Raw genomic sequence first — 24,131 nt, 5'->3', positions numbered from 1 at the left:
TTTAGGACTTTGGATTGATTTGGAAATGTCCTACAATGGATCTTTTCTAATGACCCTAGAGACGAAGATGAACTTGACCAAACTTGGTAAAGAACCACTTGGTGAAGCACTTAAAGTTGGAGAGATTGGCAAAGAAGGGTAAGGTATTACAATGGTAGAATCAAGCGAGAGCTTTCGTAGTGAAAAAGTGAAATTTTCCTTGTGTATATGCAGCTCTGGCTCTGCAATAGAATGAAAGGAGTGAGTGTAGAACTTGGCCTTTGTGTGCAACTTTAATGTTTGATTACACCATTGATAATTGTCTTCATAAAAGGCTTTTGTAGTACAATTTTTTTTAATATGTTTTCTAGTAGGATTTTAAAATGTTCTGTGACTAAAATTTAGTTTTGTCTTACGCTTGATTTGGGGTCTTAGCCAGTAAGATGTGAATATTGGAGACAGACCCATGTAACATGCTACCACGGCATGGTACAACTACAGCTGTAAACCATGTTATAGTGAACAACTGTGGAAGGTAAATAGGCTGTAATTGTAATGTAAAGACTTTTTAAATAGCTTTATTACATCATGGGAATAATCACACCCCTCCTTTAGTCTCCAGTTTGCCTAATATCCTACTTGTCTTTACCTGCTATGTCTAAGTGTCTAAGCCTTATAGATGAACTAATTAGAAAACACACATACTGTAACTTACCTGACTTATATTTGTGCTTTCCCTCTCATTCTTATGATGTTGTTTGAATTTCATCAGTCTGTCCATTTGTATTAACCTGGTGAGTGACACCTGTAAAATATCCATCCCATCAGCTATGGAGTGTTGATTCCTCTTGTGCTGTATTCTCTTTGTACTTAAGAAATCTGCAGTCCCTGAGCAGTAGGTGGTCTCTGTTTTAGTGTACAACCACTGCCAACAAATCAAGTACATGTGCTCTAAATTTGGCCATTTGTTTAGGTATGAATAAAATGTGGTCTTTCAGAATGAAGATACTAGATGCTTTGTACGCTCATGTCGTAGCTCTGACCATTTATTCTAAGATATCCTGAAGTAATACTTACAGCAGCACTATATTACAGTGCAGTCATGACAAGAAAATAAATGCGAAAAAAATAATGGCTGAATGATCTCATACACTGGTAGAAACTCAGAGGATTTAAAATCGACCTAGATTCTTGTTGTCACTGCTTGAAATAAATATTTCTGACTTTACATCAGTATAATTGGTAGATGTGATTTTTGAAAAATCCCTTTAATCTTGTCCACCCAAAAAATGGGGGATAGAGAAGGAAATGTCTGTATAAATCGAATTCCTGCTCTTCTTGCCCATCCCTTCAGGATTTTCTTTGTGTATTTTTATATCTGTCCAGTGCAAGAATGGCCTCAGAAATAATTAATGAACACATTGATTTCATATTTAAAAATCAGCTTGATTCTAGCTGAGCAATAGGCCCCCAGCAATGCAAATGTAAATGTCTGTAGCTAAGCAACCACTGACTTGAAGGTATAACCATTAACTGTATTGCTTGCTGCACATGGCTGTGATGTTTCAAATGCTCAGGGCCAGGTACCATGCCAGCTTTACAGAAAGAACAGTCTAATGTATTCTAGTTTGAATGAGGGTTTTTTGGTTGTTGGGGTTTTTTCCTTAAATACGATGGATATTATGAACAAACAAACAAAGACTCTGAGAAGGATAGAACGGTTTGATTCTCATCTATGCTTTCCATCGTGTTAGTTAATTTTACTGGGTTTTTTGATTATCAGTTGACAATTGGTGTAACAAAACAAACTATTCCGCATGCACTTGCATCCGCAATCGTGTTGTAAGTGATGCACGTTGGTTGCTTACGCTCGCTTCTATCCCTCAAGAGCCTGGAACAAACCGCCTCTTGAGATGCAGTAGCCACAAACTCATGTAAGAAAGGCATCTAGTGATCCAGAAAGAGGAGGGTGGGGGAAGCAGCGCTGAGTTTCAGCTGTCCTTGGATATTGTCAGTGTAAAGCGAGACAAATGGCTCAATGTTGCAGTCCATTCTGTCCTTGCTGCTGCGTTGCTGTTAGAAGTGAAGTGTGCTGTTAGACAGTTTGATAATGCTGTCTTGCTGTACTCTCAAGAAAATGCAGCTCTCAAAAAGGGTGGAAAACTTTAATTGCCAGTTTTATAAAATTAATACAGTAGCACATTTTACCATACTGGAGATTAGGCAAATGCAGGCAGGCTAACCCAAAGTTACTGCCGTTTCTTACCCCGTCAGTCCTTTTTGCTATGTTGTACCATGTAAAAACAAACTGACAAATGGCAATTCATAAAATATTGTGCAGTCTGCTCAGGAACAATACTGTAGCTCCAGAGTGTTTTTCTGCCAATGTTTGTGTCATATAAATGGTCCATTGTACGCAGAGATCCCCTGAAATCTCACTCAAGCTTATTTATTATTGCTTTGTTTAATGCGAGGAAATCTTGTGGTCTTAGCCAGTCGGTGCACGCTTGTGGAGGCACTTCAGAGGGCCCCATTACCTAGGCAAATAAAACACCTTTTTGTGAGAAGGTGACACCTTTGAGAGCATTGCAAATGCACTGGGCGTGCTTTGAACTGGGTGGTGTGACGTGCACAGGAAAGTGAAGTGAGGTCACACCCAGGTAGAAAATGTGTAGTTTGAATCTGACCTAAAACTGTGAACTTCTCTGTGAGAAACAGCTCCAGCATTGCTATTTGGGCCAGTGACATGAACCAGCCACCACCCTCTTAAGTCCTCAGGGAGGTGGTTCAGTTTGGTGTGCTCTTTCACTCTTCTGCAGGTACAAACTGCATCTCTGGGTAAGAAGACGATGTTTACGATTCTGATTCCATAGCCTGGGTAACAAATTCTTCAGCGTAGAGAGGTCATGGGATTACTGCTCCAGTTCTTAAAGAGGAGGGTTGTGCACTGTGAGCTGTACTTGAACTGTCCCTTTGCATTAGGACTTCATGCAGCAACTAACAGTTTGCTCTATGTACAGAGGAGCAGACCATAGCCTCAATCCATGTCCTGTGTGAGGTTATTAAATGCTTCAAATAAATTTCCAAGAACACACATCCAAAAAAAAGAGAGAAAATACAGCTATAAACTGTATTCTGAACAAGCTGTAGAATATTATAGTCCTGGGTATAGTCCATAGGGCTAAAACCGTGTGCTTTTGAAGCCTGTGTTGTGTAACTATTCAAGCTCTTGCATTCGGTAGAGATCTGCTGCTACTGAAGTGTATTCACTGTATCCTTCCCTAATTTTAATCCGTTTAAAAGATTTGAATTTTTTTCTGTGATTGTGTACATAAATTCTTCCATAGTCGAAGTCCAGGAATTAGTTACTACTGTGTGATATTTTGTGCCCTAAAAGCAGCACTTGTTTGATTTTGTTACTTTGATTTTTTCCCCCTCTTCTCCCCATGACATTCTTTGCCTTATTCCATCTTGGACTCTCTTCAGAAAAAACAAAACCTTAAATCCTGTAAAAATCATTCACTCTGTCAGAGGAGCTTAAAAATTCACAAGCCCAAAGGTCAATTTCTCTACAAATATAGTAGGGAAAGGAATACTTCCAACAAAGATACTGAAGGGAGATTATAGCCTAAATTTGTATAGGACAAAAGTATCTTTGCAAAACATGTAAGAAATACTACTTCCCAGGGTTATGTTAGACTACTTCTGTTAATAAAATTGCCTTTTTTCTACATGAAATTGGTAAGTGATGACACATGCAGTAGCTACAGTAAGGTGAATCGCTAGTTTGAGACAACTTTGCTCTGCCAGCGTGAGCGTTGTGCATTTCCTTTTGGAGGCAGATGACAAAGGTCGATTCTCTTGTGCTTCGCACACATTACTGTTGCTGGAGATATGTCCATGCTGCAGAAATTGCATGTGTGTGTGAGTAGACAAAATGGAATTTATTGACTTGGGTTAAAAGTCCTGTGAAGATAAGGTATATATGTTCTGAAGATAAGGTATATATGTTAGTACCTCAGTTAACATCTCTGAGGGATTCTGGGATTCAGTTGGTAGACAACGTCATTTTAAGTTGGAGTCCTATGTTTGCTTTTAGCGCAAGACAGACTTGCATGTTCTTGCCTTTCAATTTAAAAGCATGTCTTTGTCAGAGTTTTAAAAATAAACAAAAAAACCCTGTCCAGCCTGCATACTGCTCAACTTTCATGGAATGCCACGAGCAGCAACAGAGACGCTTTCAAAACTATTTTGAATAATCTCCACATTTGATTTGAGTATGTAGGATAGCCATTTCCCCGCCATCCTCTTTTGTGCAGGATTACATTCCACTGGAGAAAACAAATTTTCTGTTTTGAAGCTAGTTCTGACAGAGTGGTTTCAGTTTTGTTCTTTTAGATAGTTTATAAAAAAGAAGAGGGGACATTTTGGAGTCTCCAAGAGAAATACGTGTAATGTCAGCCATGAACATGACAAATAGCTATTTAAGAATATTACATTTGACCTGGAAATTGCATTGTTTCAGTTTCAGGCCAAGAGCGTACTGTCTTGCAGACAGTGATGAGGAATCCTCCAGCGCTGGGTCTTCAGAAGAGGATGATGCTCCTGAATTGACAGGAGAGAAACAGGTGACTCCAGGAGCAGAAGGGTGAGCTGTCTACACAGTGTTTGTTAATCCTTTCCTCCCCTTGCATTTCCAGACTTAGTATAACTGATATCTTGTCCTAGTCCTGTAATGCTCAGTGTCACAGGGGATGTCAGAGTGTGAGTGTATCCAAACGATTAAGCAAACACAACTCACCCATTTCTAGAGCAGAGAGCAGCAATCCAGCTGTGTACTACAAATTGAAAGGAACTGCTCTGCCCAGTGTTCTACCATGCTGGGAGCGTTGTTCACCATACAGCTCTTCTGCAGAGTGACCTGTACAGAGCTCCATTTGACACCTCCTAATTTCTTCACTATTAGATAACAGAGAGAGACAAGTCTTTGGGCCAGAGAACCTACAGAGACCTTCCACAGCGTGTCTTGCCTGGTAGCAGAGCGAAGAACAGGATTTTATGTGTGGACTTGAAACACACTGTTTGTCTGCAGTAACCCATGCTGATCTTGCTGATCCCTTATTTCCAGTGTGTTCTTTTCTTTAAGAAAACAACTGTTATTCAAGCCTAGCTTTCTTCCTCAGGGTTTTGTGTGGGTTTTTTTTTTTCTTTCCTTTTTTTTTTTCCTTGAAGGGCTTTGAGTGTCTGGGCTATGCAATACTGCCCTCTGATGCTGTGCAAGAATTTCAAAGAAAATTTCCTAACATCAGTTTTGCCACGTCATTCCTTGTTTTGGCTGCTGTTCTGACTTTTTTTGCTTGCTCTATCTGATTGAAATTATGCCATGCAATGAGAAAGCTGTAGTCAGCCTGAAATGTCTCAGACAATCACAATGTTTCCTACGTCTGAACGCATCTCAGTGATTTTACAGTGAATATACCAAAAGACTCTGTGACATTTTCAAAATGTTCTAGGGTGTTTCCTTAGAGTTTTACTCCTCAACCCTTTTGAAAACTGTGTGAAGAATTGTTGGAATTATTTCAATAGATGCATTTCATGTCTTTTAAAAATACATAGATTAGACATGATGGTTGGGCCTTCTATGCTGATATGTGTGTACATCTTGGTGCATCAGTGTCTTGACAATTTTGTTGGAATGGTGATCGACAAGTTGTCACTTGTCATGCCAGCTTGCTGGCATAAATGATGTAAGTATTTGCAATATTAAAAAAGTTGCATTTTGAATGCCATCTGGGAAGGAGTGTTCAGACTGGACAGAACTTCTGCCAGACACTAGTAGCTGACAGAATATGGCTGCTGTGTGCAGGCTCTGGTAGGTGCTGCTTGGACATGTCAATATGTATCTGTTTAGAATTTTTATATCAAAAACCGTAATGATTAATAGGAAATCCATGGATGTCTTAGCAAACAATAGGTGTAAGAAAATTATCTTGATGTACTCTTTTTCTGTTATCTAAAGGTATGTCGGAGGACATCGGACAAGTAAGATCATGAGAATTGTGGATAAAATCACTAAGTCCAAATACTTTCAGAAAGCAACAGAGACTGAATTTATTAAGAAGAAAATTGAAGAGGTCTCCAATACTCCATTGCTGCTAACAGTTGAAGTACAAGAGTGCAGAGGAACACTAGTAATTAACATTCCACCTCCACCTACTGACAGAATATGGTAAGAGGAATTTACTGCAGAACTGGGCAATGTTTCAGGTGTGTGCTACCTAAGGGATTGCAACTAAGAAAAAAGGTAAAGTGTAGCTGAAATGGGTTCAGGAAGAGGTGCAGTACAAACTAGTTGTAAATGAGGGGGGAACTGCTATTAAGAGAAAATTGACAGTTAAAACATTTAAGGATCTGCTTTGTTGGAGTGTTTATAATACAACCTGTTCTGTGTGCTCTTCTAAGGTATGGCTTTCGAAGACCTCCCTACCTGGAGTTAAAAGCTCGGCCAAAACTTGGTGAGAGAGAAGTGACTCTGGTTCACGTGACTGACTGGATAGCGAGGAAACTAGAACAAGAGTTTCAGGTGTGTTTCCTTTACATTTTCATTTCATTAATGATAGTTTTGGTCTATTCGAGGGGTGTTTTTTTTTAATTTTTCCATGTTCCCAGTTTCATTCAAAACTAGTTGGTATCCTCCACTGCTCCTGTTCAGTGGAAAGGATGTTACAAACTCTGCTGAAACGGACTTCTGGGATGGTCTCAAAACCATGTGTAGACCTGGATGGAAATCTGTTTCAGCACTTGTCAGAATAATTTTAGAGATGAAAATACCATTTCTTTGAAACAGGTACCATGTCAGAATTTGTAGTACTTAAAGAAAAACATGATCCAAGGTGTTCTTAGATGATAGAGAACCAAACTGTTGTCTAAAATGAAGAACAGATGAGGCAGTAAGGTGTCCTGTTACTACTTCCTTTAAAATAATTTTTAAAAATTACATTGACTGTAGTGCAAAATAGGAAAAAAAAACCCTCCAAATTTACAAATACATGTAGGATAGGAAAACAGTTTACTGATCAGATTCATTCCAGACCCCCAACCTGTACAATCAACCAGAAATCAAAACCAAAGCACAGTTTGAAAGTATATGGGTAAGAGCTGAGAAAGCAGCAGAGTTAAGAAAAGCTGGTATGTTTCCTGTAGTGCTGTATCAGTTTAATGGGAAGTGCAGAGATCTTTGTATTTGAGCTTCATTTACAAGTGTAACACAACTAAATGGCTTGAGTTAATGGACACTGTACGGCTTCAGTACGGGCATTGACTCAAACAATGCTGAACTTAGGAACCTTTTATATGGAAATTTGTTGCATTTTTTAACTAAACAAATCAGAAAACTTAAGGTTTCAAGTGGCATATGAAATATAACTTGCTTTAATTGTATCTTTTTCACAGAAAATCTTTGTCATGCCAAACATGGATGATGTTTATATTCCTTTAATGCACTCAGCCATGGATCCCCGTTCTTCTACATGCCCTCCTAAAGATCTGATCACGGAGGCCCCTGATCAACCATGACATGTGAAGACTCTTGCAGTTTACAGTATTATAAAAGTTATTCTCATGGTTTTATAAACTGTGCTGTAGTTCTCATCCTTAACTTGTGCCACTCCCCTGCCCCAAGGACTGCCTATAATCATACCTTTGTGCTCACTTGCCTGGTTATTGTTCCTGTGTACTTCAGCTACATGAAGTTTCATTCCATTAAGCAGTTGATTTGTTTTTGTACTGGCTGCCATGAGGATTTTAACTCGGAGGCTAAGATGACCTGTTCTTTGGGGGAGGGAGGAGGAACCTAGCTGTAATAGATCAAGGAGCTTGTTGACACATCTTTTGTTCAGCTTATGTTTTCATGCTATGTTAATGTGCATTAAAGCATTGAAAGGTTGTTTGGCAGCAAAGGAGCTGTGTGCCAAATGGAAAAAATCCTAAATAAGGAATGAATTTATAAAACTGGAAGAATATTTTTCTTTCTCAGGCAGTTGGAGGTGTAGAATGAACTGTTTTATGTTCTTTCACTTCTGCAGTCAATAGCTTGTGTCAAGCAATTGAAATATGAAATGCTTTCAGGATAAAAGAATGTAAATTGGATGTATAGGTAATATTGTGATTCAATGTGGTATATACATATTACTTTTTTTCATACAGAACTTGTGCTCTTTTTTGGGGGAGCAAGTAGCCATAAAACACACAACTATCAGCGAGGGTGGGACTGTCAGATTTTTGTAAATTAGAAAATAGTTGGTAAAGCCATGAGACCAAACCATAGCAAGCCGCCTTATAGTGAGGTACAATCACCTTGGTTCATGATTAATTCTGAATGTTTATAAAGACATGAGCACACACATAAAATGTCAATACTGCACATTACCAGAAGTACTTACCCTACTGTGTATAGAGCCTCTTGCTACAACAAAACACACCAAGTTTTTTCTTAGAGGAGAGTTTGTTGCTGTGAGTCTTTTCCATTGCACTGTGTTTACACGCAAAGCATGGGACCAAATTCTCATGTTACAGCTGTGCAACTCCAGACATCAAATCGCTTGATGTTTGTGAAAACAGCTGTGACTGAAAGATTTTGCCCCCCATGCATGGTTTTTTGGACTTTGTGGCATAGGAATTCAAGCATTGCAGTTATTCAAGCTGATTGCCATGTAATTAAAAGACTGTTTCTGCTAATTAATGGCCAAAACTAAAGGGGGGAGGGGGAACTGCCTTTTATTTCTATCTGGTATAATGATTCAAAACTAAATGTATGCAGTAAATTCAATATTTGAACACTACATATCCACTATTTAACACATGTAATATTTTTCTGATACTCAGTGTTGCCAACTGTTCACAGATGTCAGAAAATGTTTTAGTTTACAAAGAAGGTGAGTTTTGGCTCTCCTTTTATAACATGATTTGCTTTTTTTTAAAAGTAATTTTTTAAGAACTTTTTTGTACATTGTGTTGTCACATTTGAAGTAAATCAAAATTTCCATGTGTAACTTGATGATTTACCATCTCTAAATGAAGCTATTATATTGAAGGTTTTTTAAACAGCACCTTGCCTGAAACATAAAAGAAAACTAGCATTTAATATATTTAAAATTAAGTCTATATTTGAACACCTATTTTGGTTACCTTTAATTGAAATATTAGTAGGTTATATTTGTTACCTGAACTCCTCCTTGACCATTCCAGGCTGTGTACATTCTGGGGTTTGCTCCAATTATGTAGGCATTATTTGCCTTTCATGAAGTCTGCATGTCTTGTACGCAGGTCTTTTATATGATTTAATTTCTATGTGCAATAACTGAAGTCAAGGACTAGATGCACTAATGCGTAAACAGATTTAGACTCATTACACAAGATTGTCATATTGCACTTCATAAACTGTGGGTAACTACGATCTGCTTGCTTTGTTTTATTAAATAAATTTATCCCATGTCAAACAAGTACTCAGTTAAAATTTACTCTACATAGTGCTAACCACTATCTTCTGCAAGTTGCTTCAAAACTTTCCTTAAAAAGGCAGCTTGCTAAGATGACATAGTGTGCCATGTGCTTTTCAGATTTTATATACCTGGAGTTGTACTTGGGTGGTGACGGTGTATGATTTTAGGGTTAACCAATGCTGAGACTGGTCTTGCTGTAAAAGGAAAAGACTAAATTGAGTAATTTTACTGTAGTGAAGAAACTAAACTTCACTGTAGAAGTTACTACTCCCATGAGGAATGTGCTTTACATATGTTACTTTTTTCATTTTATATCTGTGAAGGCCTTGAAATGATTACTAGGAATTACAGAACAGAGGTGATATGCGCTACCCTCTGCAGTAGGTTTGGTTGGTAAAAGCCTCTCTGAGCTTAAGCATCTTTTACAGTCTTCCTAGACACAGCTGCTACTCGTCTGTCCAATCCTGTCATCAGTGTGGGTACAGATCTACCTTTCTACATACAGAAAACACCATGCGTACCTCTAGTGCCTCTGCCAGCAGGACAGCACAAGCAGAGCTATTAACAGACTGAAAAGATGGAGGCCCTTTAAGTACCTGTACATTCCCATTTTGTTTCAAATTCCCTTTTGGTGTGTGCATAAAAGACCCCTAACACTGGTCTCCACGATACAGATGGGTACAGTTCTGCAAAACAGCTAGCTCACCTTCACCCGGGTGCTTTTACTCCTGCAACAGCTAGGCAGGAATCCCAGGACTTTTGCTTTTTAGTCTAAGTCCTAATACTTCACGTTTGGGCTGGATTGAAGTCATGCTGAATTAACCGGTAGAGCATGAGTAACCTGGATCCTCTTTCACCCTGGTATCACCCTCTCCCATCTTTAACACGCCGCATACCAGAGCCCCGGGCTCAAGGGAGGCACCTCCTCTGCACCAGCAGCGTCGCCGCCTCCTCCCTCACCCCCAGGCTGCGGCGCCATTTTGTGCGGTGCCGGCAGCCGCCCCGCGCTGGGGCGGGCAGGGAGCGCTCGCCCAGACGAGCTGTCACTTGCTTTTAAAAGCGCCACCCGGGTCGTGCCGAGCAGCCCCAGTTATGAACAAGCGCTTCGCTCTAGCACTACAGCTTGGCCAGCGGCGCCGCGAGCAGGGCACCCCGCCGGGTCAAAGGCAGTGCGGGGAACAGGCGCACACGCCCGCAAGAACCATCCGGACACGTTCACAGGGTGCACACTGCTTTATTTGCCAGGCCGCTCCCCGCCGCCGCTGCCGGTCGCCACCCGGGCCCTGCAAGACACGGAGGGAAAAGGGGAGGTTACAGACGCGGTGCACCGCAGCCGCCCCGCGGGGTGAGCGGCAGCCTGGGCGCTCAGTAGTAGGTCAGCTTCATGCATGTCAGCAGTCTAACACGTGTCAAAAGACATCAGTGCGGCCCGGCCTGCCCGCCCGTGCACCCGCCCGTGCACCCACCCGTTCCACCGCCAGCTCTCACCTCCGCCCGCCGCGCTGACAGAAAGGCCGAGGCGCCGCCTCGCTGCCTTTATATAGCGACCGCCGCCCGGCTCCCGCCCCTCCTTGTCTCGCCCAATAGGATCCAAAGCCGGGGTCACGTGCTGATCCGGGTGCGGTTGCGCGCGGGGAGGGGGGGTAGAGCGGAGCTGGCGCCCCCAGCGGCTGAGGAGGGAAACGCTGGCATGGCGCCGGGCGGAGGAGGTAAGGCTCTGAGGGAGCCTGGTTAGCCCGCGCTTGCACGGCCTGTTGGGGAGCTTTATTTGCCTTTTCACAAACAATAGTATTATTTTCTTTAGAGTTTGCTCTAGCACTTTGTTAAGAAATAAGGCTTAATATTAAAAATGTAAAAGCTTAGGCCCCGCTCGGACCTCTGAGGGGGTTCCTCAGTTCCTGAGGAGGGGTGCCGGGGGAGCGGGAGGGCGCGCGGTAACGCTCGCCTTCCCGCCGGGGCGGCTTCCCTCCGCCTCAGCCCCTGGTTTTGACGGCTTTTTTACCTCCTGAGAGGCCGTTTGGAGACACTTGTGTTAAACAACTACCATTTGGTGGTGGCATGCGCAGTGTTTACGCAACTGAAGAGCTCCTCCCTTAGTGTTGCATGGCGTGAAGTTCAGCTGAAAGCTCATAAAATCGTCTGTAAAGAGGTAACGATACCTGAACGCTCGCCAGCCCCTTTTCAGCCTCGAGGGCGGGACGGCAGCTGCGTGCTCCACCCGAGGGCTCCTGCCGCGGGGAAGATGGAGGCGGGCAGGGGAATGCTGCCATCCCGTGGTACCTGCGGGCCCGCGGCCGGGAGCTGAGGGGCGGCAGCGGGGCAAAGGCAGTCCCCGGCGGTATTCTCAGGGAAAGCCCTAGCTCTTACACAGCATCGGGTGTGCTTTTTACACAGGCACAACTGCCCGCGTTAGCTGCCGTCGTGTATGGTTACGAGGACTTTCTGTACGTGTGGTGGAGGTCTGTTGCCGTGGCACACACAAAGCAGTGGGGTAGATGGTCTCTGCTTGTTCTCAAATGGTGTGAATGCTTAAAATCCAAGACCACCATAAAGAAACCCATCTGTGGGTACCAGAGAACTGAAATCTCAGTGTGGTGTGTAGCTCCAGGATGTTTTTATGTATTCAGACTTTCAGGTTAGATCATAATTATGTCTCCTGCCCATACAATCAAAAGCAGGCTTATTAAAAAAGGGAGCTGCCACAGCTGATCTGTTATGTGATATTATTGCGTACTTAGTACTTGGTTTGCTCTGCGGCTCCATTAATGATATCAGTATTAAAAAGCAAACAATATATAGCAAGGACAAAGTGGCTTTGTTATATAAATAGGCGTCTGAAAGCTGGGCCTTTGCCAAGCAGTGTAAATTTACTATCCTCTCTTTAAAGCTCTTTCCATTTGATTCAATATTTCTTTTTTGGTGTTTGTTTTTATCTGTTCAGAGGAGCTTAGACGTGCTTTTTGGTTCCAAGAGCCATGTTCTTTGTTTTTGCATTTATTTAAGGCATTGCAAGGCACACCAGGGTCAACAGTGACTTTGTCAAAACAGGAGCTATGCCAAATAAATTTGGCCTGATCTACTTTGAAAGCCAATAAAAATCAATAGGGAAATTATACCGGGCAGGGCAGTGCTGGAGGAGGGAGGCTATTCGGTAAGCCTGAATTTACCCACAAGATATTTAAAAAAAATACAGCAGGGGCAGCAGCAGCCAGCTAGCTGTCACTGCACCCCGCGGTTTAAAATGCCAAGGGCTCTTGGCCGACCCCCACCGCGCAGGCTGCAGTTGTGTCGGGAACTTAAGCACAAACGGGGAGGCTCCGGCAGCAGAACGGAGCCACGGGGCGTCGCTGGCCGCGTCCGTGTCGCCGGGCCACGACCAAGGCACCCCCGGGACGGAGGTGTCCCGGGCGGCCCCGGCGGCTGGAGCCCGTCCGGGCAGCGCTTCCCGGCCGCGGCGGCGGCGAACCGGGCAGTACCTGGGGGCGGGCGGGGCCGCCCGCGGCTGACGTCGGTGTCCCGGGCCGGGCGGCCCCGCCCCGCCGCGCGGGGAGCGCCGGACACGCCGCGGCCGGCAGCCGGGGCGGGGGGAGCCGGCCGGGCGCCCCCGCGGGTGGCAGCCATGGAGCCGCTCCGCCGCCTCCTCCTCAGCCTGGGCGCGCTGCTGGTGCTGCTCTCGCCGAGGCCCGGGGTAAGCGAGGCGCGGCCCGGGCTGAGCCTGCCCGCTGGGCCTGGGGCGGCGGGGGGCTGCCCCGCGCGGTGCGGGGGGCCGGCGGGGAGAGCAGGGCAGGGACAGCGGCGGTGCCCCCCGGCCCGGCCGCGGCGGGGGAGGGTGGGCATGGCTCGCCCGGGGCAGCCGAGGCGGTGAGGGCCAGGGGAGGCCTCGCCCCGAGCAGGCCGGGCCCCCCGCCCGCAGGGAGCGGAGCCGGGGGCGGGCGCACGGACGCCCCGGTCGGCTCCTGCCGGGGCTTCGCCGCAAGTTGCCGTAGGTGCCGCCGCCCGCCGCGTCGGCGGTGTTTGGGAGGCCAACACACGGCCCGTTTTACTGCCGCTAGTGCCGTGCGCCCGTCTGTGTGCGCAGGCTGCGGGGTGCCGGGCTGCGGGGTGCCAGCCCGATCCAGCTCAGCAGCCGTGTACCTGCTGCTGTGCCGTACGTTGTTGCACCGAACCCGAACGTGTAGCATATACAATAATCCTTGAAATATAAAAATACAGTTAATTTACTGTAAAGTGATTGATGAAGGTAGGACAAAGAAACTTTTGGAAGCTGAAACTATGTAGGTGGATAGAGGAACTAGTGAGACATGCTAGGAGATCTTTGCCCTATCCCTTCAAAACCTCCTAAGGGGGGGGGCCTTGTTTTCCTTCTGGAAAAAAAACACTTTGTATATATGTTGATATCCAAATACAAACGATTAGCTACATGCCCTTGGAAGGTTGTTGTGCACCGTCTTACGGCGTTTTAATCATTCTGTTTCCAGAGCAAAGATAGCAATATGCACTAACTGTTCATATGGTTGGTGTCCACAAGAGACTACAATTCTAAATTCAAAGGTGAAAAACAAAGTGCACAAGTCACTGCCCTACAAAACCTCTTAGGAAATAGCCAGATTGGTTAGAAGGTATTCTGTGGAGCAATAAAAGGACAGGGAATAGTGACACTGGTGCAAAGCAGATGGAATGCTGAGCAGATTATTTGTATGGAGGTAATAATTTTAAACAGTGTACTTTAAAATGGGTGCTGTCTACTATGTGTGTACTGAGATGGAAAATGAAGTCTTCAAAAATTCCATTCTGAAAGGTGCTCTTTGTAAATTCTCAGTATCAGGAGACAACGAGAAGGCCAGCTGGCATTTACTGTTTCCATTATACTGAAGTGGAACAGAGGAAAGTTTTAGGTTATGTTCTTTGATGGATTGTTCATTGTTACCTGAAAATGCTGGTGCAATATATGGGGTTATAGTTCAGGTTAAGCAAAGCTGAAGGCTTTGTTTTTCACCGGGATATAATAGCTCCACTCCCCTTCTTTAAAAGTAAACACATTTAGCAGTGAAGCTGTGTAGCATACCTAGTGTTGTTATTTCATTAGGAAACTGGAAAAAATTAAATGCAGGCTGACAACAAAAATCACTTTAAAATCTTTGTTGTAGAGTTGTAATGTTGTTTTCATCGTAGTCTGGACTATAAAGTTGGACTGAGATCTCTTCAGGGTCCTGACAGATTTGGGGTTCAGATTTTGCAAGGAAAACACTCATTTGCAACTCATCAAGTTTTAAAAATAGTACTCAATAACAATACTAAGAAGTATTTTTAAATACTAAAAATACTTTTCAAATCAACAGATTATTACTAAGTTCTGTATAATTTTACTTGCATAGTCACAAAAACCTAGACTTGGGCCCTGGTAGAATTTGCCCCTTTTTCCCCCTCTAGATTTCTCTCTCTTCTTGGTCTCCCTGCACTGCCATCTTACCTCGGATCAGTATCTGATCTCACGTTCTCCATTTCTCTGTTTCTTTTCTCGGCCCTTACCCTAGTCTTTTTGCTCTGCCAGCTGTAGTCCCCACCGTGACTTCCAAGTTGAAATCTATTATGTACTTCAGTCCCTTTTCAGAACTAGTTTTTATTTCTCTGAACTTAGTACCAGTCATCTCACCTGTGATTAACCCGTTTAACTGGGAAGGCTTATTTAGAACTACTAATGTCACTTCAGTATAAATTCCCACGAAAAAGACTGTTGTACAATTCTTGGTGTTGAGGTAACGCAAAAAACCTGAGATTATCTAGAGGTTTGTGCAGATTGTGTTTTCTATACATATCTTTTAGGAGTACTGATGATGATCTGCTGCTCTGTATATTCTTTCTCTGATAAAGGTATTCTGTGTTACTTTATATCCCAACTCTAATATTGCTTTCCTACAATTTATATGTTCACACGAGGGCTTCCTTTCCTGTCTTTTCTTTATAAGATGAAATGCTGTCTCTTATTATTTAGGTGACACACTGTATAGCTCTTGGAATTGCCCTAGCGACATATGGAAACACATTATAGAAGGGTGACATGTCAGATACAGCAATGGGGAATGCAGTAGAGCTATCAGTGAATGATCAGTCGCTGTAAATATTATACAGTAATGATTTACAGCCAGCTCTCTGTAGTTTGAAAAAACCCCTTGTTTTTGTGAGCCACGGACATTCCAAACTGTGCCTGTTTCTCTTTTAACATGGAGTCAGTGCAACTCAAAAATAACGACCTCTCCGGGATTAAAGTGGTGTTTAGAACATGGGTCTGTTCCCTCCCGCAGCTGCGGGACTGGTTTCAGTGCTGTTGCACGGTGTGCGCAGGCAGCACGTGCGGGCTGTTCTCGACATGGGAAAACCCCAGCCTCAGCCAGGTGTCTGTTCTTCTAACGCGCTGTTTATCTCACCGTGAGGTCTTTGGCCAGTTAACTGATAGACAAGAAAACCTATGTGAGACAGCAGAAGGTTTTAAAGAGGACATCTTCAATTACTATGTTAATTAACATATGTGTTTTATTTGCATTGCAGTTCTCCTTGGTTGCATGTTTTTGGGGGGGGGGGAATTCAGACTCGTCTTGCACACCTAAAATTATCATGGACAGCTCTGTCCTGGCGTGTAAATTCATGTGTGTAACTGTGCCCTTCTACTCATTTTGGTTGCTGGTGTTCTTGTGAATGTTATAGTAAGTTTTGGTTTTGCAGAGTGACCCAAGTCTGAAAACCTAGCTGGGAGTTTGTGGTGTAGAGCACCACTCAGAGTTCAGTCAGGTCAGAGGATGGCTGGAGCAGACCTCCCGTAGTTCTCACTTTTCCCTGTTGCAGGATGGATGGGCGTATGAATGACAAGTTGCTGGAACTGGGTTGCAGTGTTGAGTAGAAATAGCTGACAAAGACGTGTTGGAATTTAGTTTAAGATTAAAAGATCTGTAGGTTTGATTTCACTTTCTAAAGAAGATATAATTTATTTTTTTTCAGTTTGCTTTCATATGTTAACTTCACTATTAGTTATACTGAGAAACTCCCTCCCAGTAGTTTACTGAATTTTACAAAGTTTCTCCATGGCGTGGTTTTATCATGCATAGTGAGTTTTAGCCTCTAGCCTGGCAATGTAATTAGAGGATAGCTGTCAAAACCAGCGTGGTGAATCATAGGCTGTCTGTGGTGACTATGCCAATTACTTGTAGCCTGCTCTAATGTTTAAAAATATTTCACTTTGCATCCTTATTATGTTACCAATTGTGGTTCCAGTAACATAAATTATGGTATAGGCCTTCTCTTTTTGTGAGGAAAGTGTCTGGTGCTGTTAATGCTCAAGTTGTTTTTTAATAGTTTTTTAGTCAAATGCACATGTACAGCCTGGTGTATATTAAGCTAATTACAGAGTGAGGAATGTAGGAGTTTTTCCTTGAGTGATTATATATCTTGTCAACTTTTTTGTTTGGTAAGCCAGGTGTTACCAAAGAAATTCTGAGGATGTAAATTACGGTTAGCAAAGCATCCATCCTTTATCATACATCAGACCTTACAAATTAAGTTCGGTGCATGTGTATTCCTACTTAATCCTCAGAAAAGAGAAAATTATTACCTGGTAACACATGGCACTGTGATTTGTTTACTAGTGAGCACTCAATTATTTCTATGAAATCAGTAACACTTCTCGGAGTCCGCAACACACCATCACACATCCAGGTCACTATGAAGTGTTTTCCTGTTCTTTATTCATATTTGAAGAACCTCTTGTGGTGTCACCCCCACAGGAAAACATATTTCTAGGTTACAGAACGATAACCTCAAGGAACGGGGTGGCCCGGTTTTCTTTCTATCTCCTGTTTCCGCTGACTTCAGTGGGATTTGTGCATACTTGGTGACCTGCATTTCAAAAGTACTGCTTTTAAGCAGATAAATTAGTGGAAGAAATTATTCCTGTGGGGAACTGTTTTCTTCTAACACAATAAAACAAAATAGGGCGTTGCTCTGCTAAACCTTACAAAAATTTGAAATGTTGTGGTGAATGAAGATAATATCATCTTTGACACTGAACTTCACCATAGACATATACAAACACACCAGAACGTGTTCTGCAGCTTTCGCTGACCTTCGTTTGACTCCGCGGGTCCTTCAGAATTGTTTTGAGTCATTTTGTTACTTTGATTTCTAAAACATTGTAGCTATAGATGTGGTAGATCAGGACCGGGGGGAAGACTGTTACTAGGGTTAAGAAATGCACTTTATAGTAGACATAAAGTGCATTTCTATTTCTATTTATAAAATGCTATTTCTATTAGATAGAATATTTATATTCTAGCTTAAAAAGGCTGGTTTTTATTTGGTCCCAAATTTTAGGCTGTTATGGATTATTAGCAGTCAGCACTTTAGACTATTTGTCAAAGTTTTAACTCAGTGAGAGCTTGAAAGTTATTAAAAATTGTGATTTGAATTAAATTATTAAAATTAATTCTAAAGCAGTCCTCAGATAATTTCAAAATATTGTAAATCCTTTACTTAAAACTCTTCCACCCCAACAGTGATGTTATGAGTACAGCCTGTCAAGGCAGTAGAAGCTCTCACTGAATTCCAAAGAGTGTAGTTGTTAAAATAGACATTATTGCAGTTTCATTTAAAAGAATAGACACCCCAAACCAGATTTTCCTTCTGTCTCATTTTCTATGTTCAATAAATTAAGTTCTTTTTGCTCAGCTGATTCATGTCCTGCCGTATTTTTCTTGTATTCAATTGTTGTATTTCCTCAGAAATAAAACTGCAGTATGAAATAAAAATCTATTCCAAGAATGTGCATTGCATCACAGCAGTTGGGACCCCACCCCTGCGGGGAGGACAATGTCTGTGTGTACCAGTATTTGTAAAGGGTCTGTCCCGGGACTGAGGTTATGATGTTTTTGGAGGTGGAGAATGCTTTAGATACTTCACACAAAAATGAAAACAAGTTTGGCTTGTACATACAGGTTTTTATAATTTTCATAACAGTGCTAATTCCAGGCTTTAATTAGTCCATTCATCAATTAATTACAAAGCTTTGTGTTCAAAATAAAGTCTGTTGAGTATCTGCAACCTTGATACAGCAGTCTCTAGCCACTGATAAAACTCACTAATAAAATCAAGTGAAAGTGTTTTTTTATTTGTGAATGGGTGAAATACAGATAATTATTTAAATAATGTGTTCATTTACATCTACTGTTTTATGCAATTTGAAATAAAAAAAATTTCTTTCCATACTGTTATAATAACTACCTAGCCTTTTCTCCAAGTCATTGCTGTTGGTCAAAACAAATTAGCAATATTGCATTGCAGTGTTCTATGGACTGATCTGTTTTTTTTTAAATTTAGGTCATAAGCTTCAGCAGTGTCAGTGTATTACTCAGCTGGTTAATCTCAACTGCATGATATCATATGCTTTGAAAAGTATGAGTGAATGGAAGATTCTTAATAAATGGTATTTTATGTATTTTATCTGTGTGCAAATACAACTTTAAAGGAAGAAATGATGAAATTTGCCCTATATTCGGTCTTTCACCCAAAGAAGATGGTATCTTTGACACACAGCATTGCAATGACCACATCAATGCACCTTTGATGGCTAAATATAAGAAAGCCCTTCAAAAGCAGTAACACCTAAACACACACTTACGGGGGAGGCGAAGGAAAGCATTAGAAGAAAGTGGCATTAAGACAAAGCCAGTTAGAACGGAGAACGTGAGCTTAGCAGGAGCAGTGATGCTGCCTAACTGTGTTTTGAAGGGAAGAGGTGTGTGCGTGCGGCAGCATCCCTTTGTCAGTGGAATCTGTGTGCCTCCGTGCTGATTTCACTCCCTGTGAAACTCCTTGGGCAGCAAGCAGAAATGGCCCTAGAGCCCTCTGCAGATAAGGTGATTTCTCTGGCTCGATAGACCTAAAAGCCTCTCAGAGTACCGTTCCCTTCTGTTCCCCTGGTGCTTTGCCATCCCAGGAAGAGTTCCCATCTCCCTGTTAACCACAGAGCGGGGGTAGGCACTATTAAGAATGGTAGATGGGAGTAGCACTTTTTCCCCCAAACCAAGGATACCACACTGAAAAGCTTAAACAAAAGCTACTGTAATTTCATGATCTTGGTCATATCTGAGAAGTTTCTAGGTCATTCTGCCTGTGGGCAACATTCAGGTGTTCATCTGGTTTTCAACAGAAACTTGCAAATAGCTTCTTCAGCTATGGTTTCCTTTCTTTGTTGTGTTCAGCTTGTAAGTGATCTGGAGGGCAGGTGGATGGAAAAAGTTTTCTTACTCCCGTGACTGCAGAATGTGCAGAGGAACTTTTTGCACGTTAGTACTTTCTATTCGATCCCAAGTGCTAGCAACCTTCTAAAATGTCCATAATCTGGAAGACAATATTGGTTAGTGATGTTTTTAAGGGAGTTTCAGAGCTCACATTTAATTCCATAATTTCTATAGCCTTGATGCCACAACAAATAGATACTCAAATGTTAAATAAGAAAATGTTGAATCTACATATCTACAACAAGTAGTGTTCTATATACTATATATTACTGATACTTGATACCCAACCATAATCACGGCGATTATTTTACAGGCACATTTGTTGTGAAGATGGTACATGCTTTATTCGCTTCTCAGTAAGAAGACAGGAAGAGGGCATGCTTTGTGGAGAATATACTGATTCTGTAAGATAAGAAAAGATAAGAAAAACTTGTGCAGAGAGTAAAAAGTAGCCTAGAAAAACAGTCTTAGCCTGCATGCATGGAAGATGTGGTAGATTTGCTCTATGTTATATCTTATTTGCAACTAAATGTCATTACATTCTGGGTGTCAAATTCCCACCTGCTATTTAAAGGAACTTTAATAATTTTCACTTCCTGCCTTTAACAGTTGTATGTTCTTGCTCAACTTACTGTGTTTCACTCTAGATGCAGTTTCACTGTATTTGTTAACTAAAATGATCAGTTTGGATAATGGATGATTTTTGATAGAAAACAGAGTCATTCCAGTCTTTTAAATTAAATGTTCTTGTTCATGGAGCAGGTTTAGGGTAGATAGGTCTTCATGAAGAAGCAGGTATTTCTTGTGTTCCCGGTGGTGTATAATGTACAGGATTTATACTGTATACATTGTTGTATTGAAATATTGCCTAAAAATGTTTTCTGCCTTACCTGTGAATCTGATGGAAGAGGAATTAAATTCTCAGGAATAGGGTTTTTTTGTGAATACAGCTGCAGTGAAAATACACATTTGCTTAGTATGAGAAAGCTGAAAAGTGCTTGTCAAAAGTCTAAGTAAAAAACAGTTTATAAGAAGTTGTTCAAATGTTGCAGTTCATTGTGATTTCTTCTTTGAACTGGCACAGGTATGTAGTGTGTGCTTTAAACGGCTGCCTGCTGTCTGATGTTTGGCAATGTCTGGCAGTTGAGAATGATGGTTAATTAAATGCAGTTAACCTGACGGGCATGGTTGGTTTGTGCAATTAGTTGAAATTCAGAGCTAGAATATTCATTCAGTATCTGTGGTTCATATTTTTTGTTTTGTTTTTATTTTGTAAGCCCAGAGCCCTCCAGACAGCTTTATGCAACTGAGGCTTTCAAGTTATTTCGTTTATTACAAAGCTGCTCAGGTAATACTTAAAGAAATTAAATAACTGTTACATCTTATCTAAAACAAGAGCCTGGAAATAGATATGTATGTATTTTTGTGCATTAAGTATGTATTAGCTTAAAAGTAAACTGGCTTTTCAACATTTTTGTGTATAGGAGGAAGAAATTCCTTACCTAACATGAATCACTGTTAACCAGAATTGTTTGTTTGGGTTTTTTTTTGTAAAATGTGTTGAGATCTTCAAGTGAAAATTAATATATAAGTTCAAAATGTTACTGCACAAGGGTTAATTAGGAGTAAGTAGAAAGATACTCTTAAGTTCAGTTCTGATTAGTAACATCTCAGGCTGCACATTTTATAGTGCAACATGAGAGGAACTGTTACTCAATGTCCCAGTTTGAAAAAACACTGCAAAGTTTGATTCCAGATGCAGCTGTAAATATTTTATTTAAGTGCAGATGTCTGTGCAGCCTGCATAATTTAACTACATCAGATAATTAAAATTATATTTATGTCTTAAGATATATCTTTTTTCTGGATCTCCAGCAGTTATTTCTGATCTGTGGTTTGTGTATTGTTGATTTGTACTTTTATTTTTTCTGCACTGTGTTTTACGGTTGTCCCCTCCAGCTGTTTTCATTATCATTGGAAAGAAGCATGTATAATATTTGTGTGACCTGAAAGTTGGCTAGTTACTACTTTATGATATAATTCTTTTAGCTTTGTGCTTTACCTCAACGCTTTAGTTGAGTTGCACTGATAGTGTATAGTTTTCCAAAGAAAGTTACTCCTATATCCATGTGTTTTAATTTGGCAATTGTATATTTTGCTTTGCAGTAATTCTAACATGATAGATAATTGTTTTTTACAATTTAAGTCATTGAAGTTGTTACTAATTGTGTAAAAAGCATACACTTGCATTTCATGAACTGTGGTAGGTTAACAATTATATTTGACTGTGTGTCCTGGTTTTGCAGGGATAAAATTTATAGAATCAATTTTCTGTTCCATTTTGTTTCAGTTTGTGGCCAGCCATGGTGATCAAGGCCATTAGCAGTAAGCCAGGGCAGCTGCCCCAGGCTGGCCCACAGGTGTATCCTATAACATCAACGTCAGGTTCACTATAAATGGGAAGGCTTGTGGGGAGGGGGGAGCTCTTTGCTCTGCTTATATCTCCCTCCTTCTGCTCTCTTCTCAGTGGTTACTATCCCTGGAGGGACTTGCCACCACTCCATGAGCTCAGTACAATTTTGTGTCTTTTGTATTAGTGTTGATATTGGTTCTCTTATTTTATTAAATCTGTTTACATCTCAACCCGTGAGCCTCCCTCCTTTTCCCAGTTCCCTTTCTCAGCTGGGGAGGGTCTTGGGTGGTAGAACAACCTGTTACTGTTTAGCCCTGGGTGTGGGCTAAATGGAGACACTGTGAAACTTCTGAAACATGGCAGGTGGCACACAGATGAGCAATGCAGATACAGTCTACAAATGACAGGTTACTTGAGCGATAACTTGAGACTTGGTAAATGGAAACAGGTCAGTCGTAGAGCATATGGGATCACCTTTAGGTAGGAAGAGAAGAGTAGGCATTAAATTAACACGTTTTTTCTCCTTTGTGTGATGAAACACCATGGACTTAGCCTCACCGTTCCCGCAATAACTACGTAGTTCTGAGTCCTTGATGTTTGTATGATGCCCTTTTAATAAAATCACATGCTGTGCAATAGCCAGACTTAAAAGCTGCTTGTACTATAGGAGTAACAGCAGGCACCAAACAGCTCCGTAGCCATACGTATAAATACAGAGTGACGTGGCGGAATGGTTAGAATGTCAAATGGGAGTTTGAATCCTGCAGCTGCTTTCTAGGAGATGTGTGTGGATGTGTTAATACATATGGACTTTCTTATAGTTATTTGTTATCTGCTGCAGAAACACAGTGTTGGGAGACATGAGGTATAAAAACACAATTAAGAGGCTTAACAGCACGTGAATCTCCTCTAGCCTTTAAGCTGCATCTATCCTAAATATTTTGCCATTGCTCAGAGACAGCCTACATGCTTGCAGCTCCAGCCTGTCTCTCAGCCGCAGTCAGCCCCATAGAATATTGATCACCTTTCAGTTTTATTTATCCATGTTCTACTCAGCCAATATCTTTTCATCTCTAGGGGACTAAACCTTGGCAAAAGAACGTTCTGTTTACTTGGTACTAGCATGGCTTTAACATTAACACTTAGGTTCTCTGAGCTGCTTTCAAGTTCCTTACCCTAGCTATCTTATTGCATAGTCTTTGTATCAATTCTTTCCTAGATCAGGTCTATCTCTGGTTTCTCCTAACTTTGGTACAAGAAGATTTTTATTAAAAAATCGAAAATTTGAGGTTGAGTTGTAGATAGATTATTCATTTAAAGCATCTCCCAGTTTGTCTCTAAGGGGGGCTTAGCAGAGTAAGCAGTTCCATAGCAGTGACAAGGGGGAAGAAAATGAAAATCTCTGAATTCAAAGGGACAAGAAAGTTGTCCAGTCTGTGTGATTAAAAAGAAAGATGGTGTTCTAGGCAATGGACTGTGTGACAGTTACAAGTAAACTCTGTAGTAAATAATTACATTCAGTGTATGGGTTTTTCTTTTCCAGAACACCAGCTCAGTAACTGTGCCAGAAACACTGTTGTTTGTTTCAACTCTTGATGGAAGTTTGCATGCTGTCAGCAAGAGGACGGGAGCAATCAAGTGGACTTTAAAAGAAGGTGAGCAGGAGGTATCCTAATGCCCTCTACTCAGGAGCAGCAGTAACAGTCAAATCAATTGATAATTCAAACTGTTTGTAGGGCCTGGTCAATACTTTCTTTTCTTTCTTATTTTTGCTCTTGCTCCAGAATTAAGCTACAGTGTATCTGGAGTCACGTTCATCTTCATATTTTCACTTGCAGATCTTTTCCAGTTTTATGTGGATTTTTTTTTTTGCCAGAATGTTTAAGCTGTAGTGGTATAATTGGTAGGTATCATGTTTTATGGGAATGAGTGCAATATAAGCAAGCATAGAAC

The 24,131-nt window shown here is 41.6% G+C and overlaps 2 protein-coding genes and 1 non-coding gene across 10 annotated transcripts in view; 2 read left to right on the top strand and 1 right to left on the bottom strand.

Moving 5' to 3' along the window:
• Positions 1-9,479, top strand: part of TEX2 (testis expressed 2) — a 49,289-nt gene extending 39,810 nt beyond the window's left edge. For all 7 annotated transcript variants that reach the window (XM_068413318.1, XM_068413320.1, XM_068413321.1 and 4 more), the window contains 5 exons: positions 6-138; positions 4,505-4,627; positions 5,999-6,208; positions 6,442-6,562; positions 7,432-9,479. In XM_068413318.1, the coding sequence (XP_068269419.1) occupies positions 6-138; positions 4,505-4,627; positions 5,999-6,208; positions 6,442-6,562; positions 7,432-7,554 (710 nt within the window). In that variant the 3' untranslated portion in view covers positions 7,555-9,479. The remainder of the gene's footprint in view (positions 1-5; positions 139-4,504; positions 4,628-5,998; positions 6,209-6,441; positions 6,563-7,431) is intronic.
• Positions 9,480-10,517: 1,038 nt separating this feature from the next.
• Positions 10,518-10,652, bottom strand: LOC137670668 (small nucleolar RNA SNORA76). The gene has a single exon (XR_011049329.1). It is a non-coding gene; the product is annotated as a small nucleolar RNA SNORA76 (small nucleolar RNA).
• A 2,388-nt stretch (positions 10,653-13,040) lies between these two features.
• The window catches only part of ERN1 (endoplasmic reticulum to nucleus signaling 1), a 34,583-nt gene continuing 23,492 nt past the window's right edge, over positions 13,041-24,131 (top strand). For both annotated transcript variants that reach the window (XM_068413092.1, XM_068413091.1), the window contains exons 1-2: positions 13,041-13,167; positions 23,722-23,833. In XM_068413092.1, the coding sequence (XP_068269193.1) occupies positions 13,099-13,167; positions 23,722-23,833 (181 nt within the window). In that variant the 5' untranslated portion in view covers positions 13,041-13,098. The remainder of the gene's footprint in view (positions 13,168-23,721; positions 23,834-24,131) is intronic.

This window comes from Nyctibius grandis, chromosome 15, assembly GCF_013368605.1.
Source record: "Nyctibius grandis isolate bNycGra1 chromosome 15, bNycGra1.pri, whole genome shotgun sequence".
Classification (NCBI taxonomy): Eukaryota; Metazoa; Chordata; class Aves; order Nyctibiiformes; family Nyctibiidae; genus Nyctibius; species Nyctibius grandis.
Note: the sequence above shows the minus strand (reverse complement) of the source record. Positions and strands in the feature narration are given on the sequence as shown.